At 39.0% G+C, this 11,357-nt stretch overlaps 1 protein-coding gene across 1 annotated transcript; it reads right to left on the reverse strand.

The window, feature by feature from the left end:
- Positions 1–1,779: 1,779 nt before the first annotated feature.
- On the reverse strand, positions 1,780–9,927 carry LOC122669530 (TBC1 domain family member 13-like). Its single transcript, XM_043866306.1, has 9 exons — positions 9,502–9,927; positions 9,328–9,420; positions 8,964–9,068; positions 8,224–8,376; positions 7,967–8,065; positions 7,754–7,882; positions 5,580–5,759; positions 2,977–3,093; positions 1,780–2,124 (listed from the first exon to the last, which is right to left on the reverse strand). The coding sequence occupies exons 1-9, from the start codon at positions 9,820–9,822 to the stop codon at positions 1,960–1,962; spliced, it is 1,362 nt and encodes a 453-aa protein (XP_043722241.1). The 5' UTR covers positions 9,823–9,927; the 3' UTR covers positions 1,780–1,959.
- Positions 9,928–11,357: the final 1,430 nt, after the last annotated feature.

Here is an 11,357-nt window from a genome sequence, read left to right on the forward strand (position 1 = left end):
TGAAGCAAGGGCATTTGCAGTAAGGGTGTTTCCCAACTCGAATGCACAACCATTAAGTTGCAATGGAGCAACTTTACCATTGCACTGAGGTCTGCCGTCTGATCTAAGCCTATTGAGAAAATTAACAAATCATAAGATTCTCTGGAAAGAGGTGTCTCTGGCCGGCACGGTTGTGCTTTATTGTGGAGCAAAATTAGGAATTTTCTTTTCCTTCTTTGATCGAAGCAAAAGAGTAAGTTGATGACAATAATTTGGCTACGTTAGTCCTCAGGTAAGACGATTGAATACACCAAAAGGGATAGGAATAGTGAACTTCTATTGAAATGTTAGTCTTCCAATGCATCAGCAGGTGCACACCCTTGCCTTCGGGCAAAGGTGCCTAAAGTTGAAGGCATGCACATCTTCCTCCTCTACGATTCTCATTATCTGATAAGTTATATGACCTCATGGGTACAAAGTATAAATGAACAGCTCATCTGATATTACAGGTTCAACTTCCCACATTGTTGGAAGGACCGAGATTCCCTCCACCCACGGTGAATGGGATCCTATTCACCAATGGGTGGGAGAGAACAGGAATGGGTATCGGGAGGGTATTTTAGAATATACTAAAACCTTAGGAGGGGTTTGTGAACCCTCGGATGGTGGGTGAACCGGCCTCTATAGGTATACTTGACTTTTATCAAAGTAAAGTGCAGCAATTAGTGTGAAAGGGTATCTATCATTCTGAATCTATGTATAGGGGACTGTCTAAATGACACCTCTGTAGGTATATTTAAAAATTGACACCTTCTTTTAAATGTCTGTTCGTTTATTTGTAAAAGTAAAAATTATATAAAAATGACATATCATTATGTCATTACAAAGGCTGTTATTGAATTGCAAATTTTCCAAGTACACATTAAGGAGTGTCAACAAAAAAATCACTATGGGATCTTCAAACCATGTTCATTACTTGGTAACTTTTCTCTGTCAAACTAGGTTTTATTAAGACAAGTGTCACACCCTCATGGTGCCTCCAGATGATCCGGACTCGAAGACAAGAAAGAGTCCTTTCAACCAGAGAGTTTAGTCTGGACTCGTTTCTACAATATTGGCAAAAGGGGTTCGTTTGATCCTACCGAACCCAGTGAGTAATTCTAGGTATTTCTCATGGTTGAGACTTGAGATCGCCTGAAAGCCAGTGACGAAATATTTCTAGACAGACGAGGTTAAGGGTATAATGTCAAGATAGATGATATCATTTGAAGACGCAGACAATCCAAGGAGTGTTTTCTCTATTCAATGGTCGGATAAGAGACATCAGCCAACCACACGGTAGAAAGAGATATCCTTACAAGGTCATCTCGCAGTCTTTACCTACATTGCATTCTTCAGATGGCGTGGAAGAGGGTATCAGGAAGGTATTTTTGGACTTATACTGAAGCCCTATAGAGGTTTCAGGTTTGTGAACCCTAGGATTCATCGCAAAGTTGAGGAAAATTTTGTCCTCAGAAGTAAACACAATTACCACATTTCCTTGCTTCAACACAAAGCCAAACGACAAGATAAGCTCTTATCTAAGACCAGGGCATAAGCATCCAATAACATGATCCTGCAGCTTTCGTAAGATTTTGTAACATAGGATTCTGCAAACAGTTTCACTGTCGCTGCTCTGACGGTTTTGGGGAGTTTAGCCTAATGCTTTAAATCAATGACATTTGGGTTCATCTTCATCATACTGCTCAAAGGTGTTCAAACACAACCTCATTAAAACACGCAGCAAAATTGATAGTTTGTTTTGTGACATTTAGAGAAGAAAGGGAATGAAAACACTATGGCAAACCATTTTCTCTCAACCTTAAGTGGATAATTTAAACCTGTTTACAGATAGTGAATTTTACAGACATCAAATTTAGAATACAGAAAAGATGGGTGGGAGTTAAAAATTAACTTGACAAATAAAAATGGTTATAGAAATTATTCAACAGATCGTGCACGCAACTTGTCAGCAACATAGAGGAGATGACCGATATTTGTGGATGGGTAGTTCTGGAGAAGCTTGAGATTTGAAGTGAAATCACCCGCAACTAGACGCCTCCGGATGAGAATCAGCATGGCACAACATACTCTGAGCAGGGTTTCCTACATGTGCAAAAGTCGGTCTTTAACATTTTCACAAAGTCTCAAATGCTACAGGTATTAAATCCTGGAAAGAATGAAATCGCAAGTATAGGGCCATTTGTTAATTAAATTCAATCCTTTACGTGTAGGAATCAACTGTGCCTCCAATTTTTATCAGCTACTTGACAGGGGTATCAAAAAACAAAAAAAGAAAGACTTATTTGTGGCATCATCCATCAAATGATGCATGCATGTAATCCAATGCAGTTCAGGAAGAGGTAGATCAGAATCCTAAAGTTTCTCCTGTGCAACCCAACTTTCCTTGGAGACATATTTAAAAATCATGGGGACAGGTTATATTGTTTTTCTCTAGGCACATTGGCTGATATGATTCTGCTAGTGCAAAGGTGAAGCTGTTATTAAGGGCATAGACCACTAGACCTTGCATCCAATAATGGCTGGGTGCCAAATAATTGAAGGTGAGATGGCTTCAACCCACTCTGCTGGTCCCTGGCACTATTGCACCACACATTACTCTGCTGGTGATGTGGCTGCTATGCTTTCAAGGGGATTTTTTGCTTTCTTGGAGGCTATGTTCTGACCGGACCAATGTAATTTTGACTGCCTGGTTACCAACCTAGGAGATTTTGTTCTGCTAACTCCCTAGAAAATGACTCAGCCAAGGCTGGGATGACTAGGCACTCTTTGTACATTGGTCTGTCCACATCATGTATCTTCTTGTTGCTGTTGCTGCATTTTATGCATTGTGTCGTACTTGCACTCTAGCTATTTTCTTTGCCATAAAATCTTTGTTACCTATCCTGAAGAAAGAAAAAAAAAAGGGGGGGGGGGGTTTGAAAGATGGCCACTTACCTGAGGACCCTCAGGGTCACTCAAAAGTGTGTCCCAAATATGAAGGCTGTCTGCGAAATTGAATTCCTGAGTCAACAGGAGAGTTATCCATCTAAATGCATAGAATTGTGGATTGATCTGCATGACCGAATAAAGAACAGTAAGGCATTTGGTCAAACAAGGTCAAGCCACCTTATTATTTACTTTTGTTTTTGCAATACATGTTGCACATCACAAACAACTACGCAGAATATGGTTAGAGCTTCAATGGCATGGACGATACTAACCAGTGCTTAAATATTGTCAACATGAAGAATCAATCAAAGGATGTATTGATCATGCCAAGTATTGTTAAACACCATTCACTCTGGGTTTAGTATAGCATATACCTTTCCTGAAGCTCTATTGATCATGCCAAGTATTGTTAAACACCATTCACTCTGGGTTTAGTATAGCATATACCTTTCCTGAAGCTCTCCAAATCCATTATCTAACCCTTCAGGGAAATTTAATCAAACTGTTTACCAATGCAATCAATCTTACATAAAGTAGGTTTGAACTCAATAAATAAATAAATAATTTATATGTACATATATATATATATATATATATAGAGAGAGAGAGAGAGAGAGAGAGAGAGAGAGAGACCTGGATGAATGCAACAACCAAACTGATGCAGGTTTATCACCAAACTGGGCTTCTTTCCTTAGAAATAAGTCTAGGGTTGGGTTATAGACAAGTTGGGCCTTTGGTCCCATGGGTTTTAAATGTAATAGGTTGCTTTTATGGACCTAAAATAGGGATACATAAGTTGCATACGAGATTAGCCCTATACTTAGTTTATTTTCATGTTTTAGTGTTTTAAATTGAATTGGTTGAACCACTGTCCAATTTAAGTGATTTTAGAATATTCCTTTAGAATAGAATCTTTTTAACTTAAGTTATATTTTAGGGTCCACACCTCTACACGAATTTTATAGAGGGAGTGTTCTGTATTTAGACTCAGCCTGGGATTTCCTATTCCTAGGCTGCATAGGAATTTAGGCCTTTGGCCAATATAAATAAAGAACAACCGTGGGGCTCCTCTTTACCTCACTGTTTTAGAAAATTCTGCTCAAGCTACTCTGCAACTTTGTTCTCTCCCTTGGAGATTGTCTTATGTTTGAATGTTTGATCAAGGTTGGTGGGATTGGTGTTTGATCCAATTGACACTTTGCGGTGTGAAGCCCGGGTGGTTCATTGGTGGGATTGGTGTTTGATCCAATTGACACCTTGCGGTGTGAAGCCCGGATGGTTCATTGGTGGGATTGGTGTTTGATCCAATCGACACTCTGCGGTGTGAAGCCCGAGTGGTTCCGCTCAAGTTCTACTTTCAAGTTTCTGTCCAAGATTCAATTTTATTTAACTTTTGCATCCAAACAAGCTGCTGCCAAGGATTCCCTGCACAAGAGTAAGTTTGAAACATTCCCCATCCCCACACTTCTTCTTCTAAACCTTCCACAGCCCAACCCTAAATTTCCCCCTTTGTTTTCTTCAAATTCCCATAACCTAAATCACTCACAGACCAATCCACCCATCCATTCCTGCCCAAACTTTGATCGAGTGCTCCTCTGGCCCATTGGTACACTCAATCCCCTTTGCTGCCCTAACCTACCATCCAAACCCTAATATCCATGACTTCCTTCAAAACCCAAAACCTCCATTATTCTGTCCAGCTACTTCCAACCATCACCAGACCACCAAACCCTGGCCCAGTGACCCTCTCTACACTTGCAGAACTCGACCTGAAGCCTTTGCCCTAATTCCCCCTCTAAATCCTAGATCCCTTCACTTTACACTTCTCAAAAACCCGAAAACCAAAACCCTAACCTGCTGCCATATTAGTTTTCACACTTCCGCTTATCAAACCATCTCAGGATCTTCACAAATAGACTCCCCTACACCTGCCTAGCATAACCAACCCCTCAAACCCAAACCCTAACCCTAATTTTGATTTAAACCTAGTTTCTGCCCCAATCGGCTTACCAGTTCATAGCAGATCCTTTTGTACTGGCTCCTAGTTGGTCCCTAACCAATCTAGGACTACATTACAAACTACTCGCATTTTCTAAATTCTATGGTATATCCAAGGAAGTTCACATTACAATCAAGGATTGGGTAAGAATTACCATGGGAAATGGAATGTAGCCTCTCATCTCTTGCATTTGTGCAGCTAGAAGTGGAAAGCCATCCAAAATGATGCCCTTACTGAAGCTCACGCATCCATGTCACATTCTATGTTACCACAGGGACCACAAGAAGGATGACCAAAGCAAATTCCTAGTAAACCAACAATATGATATGCCATGTGAAAAGCCACCAGAATGAACATATTTCTAACCAATTGGACTCCTCCCCACCCTTACATCAGATTGTTGGCTCATTATTAATTCTAACCATGACAAAGAATAAAATGCTGGCCAGTGAAAGTCCATCTGGTAGTGGCCTTTAAAATAGAAAATAGAAAGCGCCTGCTGAATGGTGTCTTAATCCAATCAAATTATCACAAAAACAAATACAGGGAACGTAAGTCACAATATAGGAGATTAAAATACTAGGAAGGTTAAGCATTTCAACTGTCTTACTTTGGTTGTGATCTCAAGATGACGCCAAAGCTCTTCGTCGTGCTCCTTCAAAAGCTTTGACAGCTTTGTAATTGTGGAACGGATACCAACAACACTGTTGTCAAGTTGCTGACAAAAATTGTCACGGAACCCACTTAACAACTCAACGAAACAAAAAAATGTGTCTTCTTCTGCATAGACCTGCAGAAAATAGTATAAAGTACAAATCAAGTCACTCTAGAAGGGAAAACAGAGCATCATAACAGATATTCTTCTCGCCCCCACCCTCAGCACCCTCCCAAAGCCAATCAATCTTCAAGAAATTACATAAAGCATGCATTTCTTGCCCCTTTATCATCAATAGGAAGATAATATTGTCAAGAAGTTACTAGATGATTAGGAAATAAGTCTCTCCTTTTTTATCAGAAAAGGATGAATGTTTCCTGGTTGGCCCACCTAGAGATTCGTATCTAATAGGCCCATAATATCTGTCATGTGACATGTCAGGTGACGCCCAAATTTTGTGGACAGGCCAACCTCAAGGTCCCCTGATCACATGTCAAGTCTCAGCCAACTAGGAAAAGAACGTGATGCAATTATGATCAGATCTGATGGATCCTCATTGGCCTGTGAGTAATGGGCCAACTATTGAATGGAAGAGATCCCAATCTAACGGCTAGGTATGGGCCAAATCTGAATCTAAGATCTAACAGTCAGATTTAAAAGAATAACTACCAAATGTCAGAAATTAATTTTCAGAATAAAGAACAGAAATAAAACATCTCAAAAAAAGAAATTGATGAGGTGAAAAGGTGAAGAGAGAAATGATCCATCAATGGTCAAAAGAGAGAGACGATAATGTAGATTCTAACAACCTAAAGAGAGGGTTTAGAATACCAAGGTTTAGGAACCAGATCTAAGGAAAATTCAATAGCACAGAATCAAAAGCTCAAATGTGATAGAAATTTTGGTCAAATATAGTTCTGATATAGGAGGACAACATATAAAATTCTCAAAATAATCAAATGGTCTGATTCTGAAATCTAATAGAATCCTACTCAGTCAAGGAAACTCATAACAGAATTAGAGAACCATGATGGGAGAATATTGATAACTCAACAACCAAAGGTGAGATCTAAACCCAAAGCCGGTCAAAGGCTTACAATATTTAGGGGAATATTATATCAGAAAATCAAGCCCATCCAATGGTTGGATCATCAGTTAATGAAGAATCCTAGTAGTGACAGGATATGTCAATAACTGATAATCCATAGCAGAAGGAAGAAACTAAAAACCAGCAACCAGTTAATACTCAGAATCAGAAAGTAGGCAACCAAAGGAACTCACTAGCAGAGAATCAGAATCATGAAACTGAAATTTTAAGATTAGAAGTCAAAATTCAAATACAGAAGAACTGAAAGTCCAATAATGACCTAAGTTTTAGCAACTTAGAAAAGAAGAAGAAGATAGAAAAGAAAGAAGATAATGACATGGTAATCACCACCCAAGGCCTAGGCTGGAATTACCACCAATCCCCACCTGTTGAATCACCACACAACTTGAGGAAGCAAAACTTTCTTTAATTGATAAAACAATGGGGGCTCTATCCAAAGCAGGAATAAGAGTTCTATTCATATAAGACTATCCAATCCTTAACAACCAAGGAAAATAACTACTTAATGAAATTAAAAAAAAAAAAACATTATCTGTGATTTATCCGCATCAGAGGGTACATGCCTATATTGGGGTATATGAGATAATTTGGTTCTGGATTTGACAAGCGGCCAATCCAGACATAGACCCATCTGTCCAATGGTTGGAATTGCCACATCCTGCCATGCGGCAGAAATAAGTGGATCACAAATAGAAGCTTTTCTACACTAGACCGTCAAAAGGCAATTTTCCCATTAAAAAATAAGTCGCTTTCTACAATAGAATCTTGGACCGAAATTATCATGATCATAGTTATCAAGGCAACGCCTAGGCGGCTGCCTTGTTGGTGTCGGTTTGAATTTTAGACCCTTTCCAACGCCATGGTCGCCTTGCTAACTATGATCAACTATGATCATGATGATCTCATCAGGGCAGTTTATTTAATATAAAAGACACACCTTGAAATGAAATACTATAAGCTACACATTGTGTTATATATATATAGGCACTATAAATAGAAAATAAAAAAATGCCATCCTCACCGCATTTTCCTCATCTGGGTCATTCTTGAATACATAGAACAAAGGTGCCAAAACTTCATTCATCCCCTGTACATATCTTATACCTGGATTCAACTTGGCAAACACTATCAATATGATTCTTAGAGCTTCCTGAAAAAAATGAGAACACATTATTAACTTGGCCAAACCAATCATGTCAATACCTGATCTTGTGCCGAATAACTAGACGCTCACCTGATTTGACCTTGCAAAGGAAGAGTCCCCTGAGAAAAAGTGCATGTCTGGATGAGTGCGCTTCACATCACGGTCAATTTGCTCTATGATCTCTGTGTCCTGCGCAATACAATTGTTGACAATGACAATTAGTATAAAAAGGACAATGAAAACAGCATACATGCAATAGACACTGGTCCCAGTGTCTCTGTGTCTAGATTGAATAGAATGCACACCATATATAGCAATAAACAAATGACATCCAAAACATAAAGAACCTGGAAGAATTGATTCCAAATGCTGGTCTTTCCAAGGCTTAATGGATGCTCTCCTTGAGGAATTTCAGATCTCGGAAGCAGGCCTCTACGTTCACATTTTGAATCATCACTTTCAAGACCAGCAGATTTGTCCAACATCCTTGTGATATCTGACTGACTAGCCACAGAAACATTCAGAAAACAAAAACCACAACTCTATAAAGAAAAATGAATACAACTAGACCTATGCAAATGAGCAAAGTTCTATCCTCACATTTAGTTCCTACATGCATTGAACTTCTCTATGGGTCGGTTATTAACAAGAGGATAAGAATATAAACAAAATGGAGATAATTCCACCATTTGCAGTAAGGAACTTGGTAATCATGCAGCCATCCAAGGTATAAACCAGGATGATTCAATTAAAGTGCACCTCCATTATATGTTCTACCAGAGCCTCATACAGATGGTGATACCATATCTGTTCAATCAGGATGAATGTTTACATGCTAGAAGGTCAGGATCATTGAAAATAATGGATTGTGGGGGCTAGGGCTAAAAAGTGAACCAACAACTTACAGGACCTTATTCATGTCCAAGTCGTTCATGTTAAGATCATTTCAATAATCATATTCGTTTAAAACATGTTTCCATGGACCAAAACTAAATAAGTGAATTAATGTTTCCATTATTGTTAAAACAATCGATGAAATCAGATCTTCAGACTGGTAGCAATAACTATGACCGTCAAGATTACTTACAGGATTCACCAGAAGTTCTTCTTTGAAATGCTTGTACTGAGAGCGCTTCTTAGACAGCTCTGTTGCCCACAAGCTGCGATCACACGGCAAATACCCCAGTAGGATCTACCCACCACAAGAAAGCATGGTTATAACCCAAACTTCCTACTTCAACGAAGAAAAAATTGTCCTTTCATTCTGCTTCCTTTCACATTTAAGGCCAATTTCTCTTCCGATCAATTCAAACGTCCGAATCAAACTCAAAATAAAATAATCAATTCAAACGTCCGAATCAAACTCAAAACAAGCGAATCAATTCAAAGTCTGAATCAGATTCCATAAATCAAAACCAAAGAGAAACAATGTTTGAAGAAAAAATGAATACCTTCCAAACAGTAGGACGGATTCCAGCCCCATCAGGTATCCCCTGCGATGACAATCTCCGCAACTCGCGCAAATTAATAATCTTCCTCGAGAGCTGATCAAAATCCAAAACCAATCAATAAAGTTGAAACACAGATAAAAATTTAAATTAAACACCCAAAAGAAAGAATCAAACCTCGGCTAAGAGCTGGGACTGGCGAGAAATATCCTCCGCTGAGACACTCGGAGAGCTGCGTTCATCGTCGCGTGCAGAATCTCTAGTTTCCCGGGCAGGCGGTTTTTCTTCTTCTACTTCTTGGGGTTTGGGAGGAGGCTCTGGAATCGGTGGTTCGATGGATGGTTCGGGAACGGTGGAAGGTTTGGCAGAGTATCGGAGGAGACGATCGTCGTTAGCTGGAAGATTTGAAGACCACAGAGAGTTGTTGAGCCACTCTGGTACGCGCTCCTTCACCATTGCCAATTGGTTTGGTTCGTTCTTCACCACTACTCTCTCCATAGCACGAGCATTTCTGAGTCTTCTGACACTCCCTCTGCAATATCTCTAGGGTTTCAGAGTTGCAAGTGTTTCTCAAACTCCGTGTCACCAAACGGGCGACAACATATGAGAGAGAGTGAAAGAGGGAGGGAGGAAATTTTCCTTCTTAATCCATTTTTGTCAATAACCGAGACAGTGAACCAAACAGTTCCCAAGCTCTTAAGAAGAAATGGAGGTGGACTCGAGAACCGGGTTAGACCGGAGTCTGGACGATCTTCTTAATCCTCTTTAAATGATGTTGGTCAAAGTCATCAGACAATTCAACTGGTCCAATTGGTTGGATATATAGACCATTAACTGCTACTACTGGGCAACTGGTCCAACCAGGTGGTCTGATTTGGGCTCTCCATGTCATTGATTAATTATAAAGGGACCCAAGAACCCAACTGTTGTTTAATGAAAGCCCATGGAAGCCTTGTAATGTATTGGATTAGCTAGCGCGGTCCATGTATCCAGATTCGGGTCCTCTCCTGCGAACCCAGCACCCAGGGAGTGTCCATGGAGGCATCCGACTGTGCTGGGCAGTTGGGCACGCCAGGCTCCATGCAAGCACACATCTCCGAGCACTGTTGGATGCCTCCTTGGACACTCCCAGGAAAGGAACCCGATCACATGTATCCATGGTTTAAAGTATAGATATTGGATCATCCGATACGATCGATATTGCACGGGTTTGAAGGTGATCGATACCAATACCTAGCCATATCGGTTTTGAAAATGACCAATACCCAATTAAACTCCGTACACTAGAACCTTGCATGTATGTGTTGGAAAGAGATTGTTGTTGGTAGGCTCGGGACTCCGAGGGGGAGGCAATCTAGATTATTTATTATTATTGCTTTTGTTTTTTTTCTTTCTTTTTTAATAATAATATGAAAGAGGTCAACTGAATTGTTCTTGTTGCTGTTAGTATTGTTTTGAATTTAAGAGATCAGATGTGAATTAGAATTATTTTTTTTCAACATTATGTTACATAACATAATGCATTCTATCATAATTTAAAACATAGTGTGATATCATCCACAAATTCAAAGTATTTTTCTTTGTAAATTTAATTTTTTAATTAAAGAAAAACCATAAATTTGATATGATTCATGTCATTTTTCATAAATAAATGCAAAGTTACAAACAATAAATAAAATTATGTCATACTCACATGATTTCATTATAAACGTAAGGTTTATCATAAATAATAATAATAATAATAATAATTCAATTAGAGAAAAATACCAGCAAATTTTATGATTTGAGAAAGCCATCGGAGATAAGGTCTAACTTGCAAAATCCAGTTACTTAGTTGACAATCCGCATCGTTGGATTTGAAGAATTCAAAACGGAATCATCTTAAAAGTTTCATGAAAAAGCTTATTAGAGATGAGAGAAAAGAAATCCGGAATCATGTTTATTAAGGGTTGATTTGTAACAATTATGCTCTCAATTCCTTGATTTTAGATGGAATAACTATTTTATTTTTTATTTTATGATTTTTTAGAGCA

Source organism: Telopea speciosissima, chromosome 7 (assembly GCF_018873765.1).
Source record: "Telopea speciosissima isolate NSW1024214 ecotype Mountain lineage chromosome 7, Tspe_v1, whole genome shotgun sequence".
Taxonomy (NCBI): domain Eukaryota; kingdom Viridiplantae; phylum Streptophyta; class Magnoliopsida; order Proteales; family Proteaceae; genus Telopea; species Telopea speciosissima.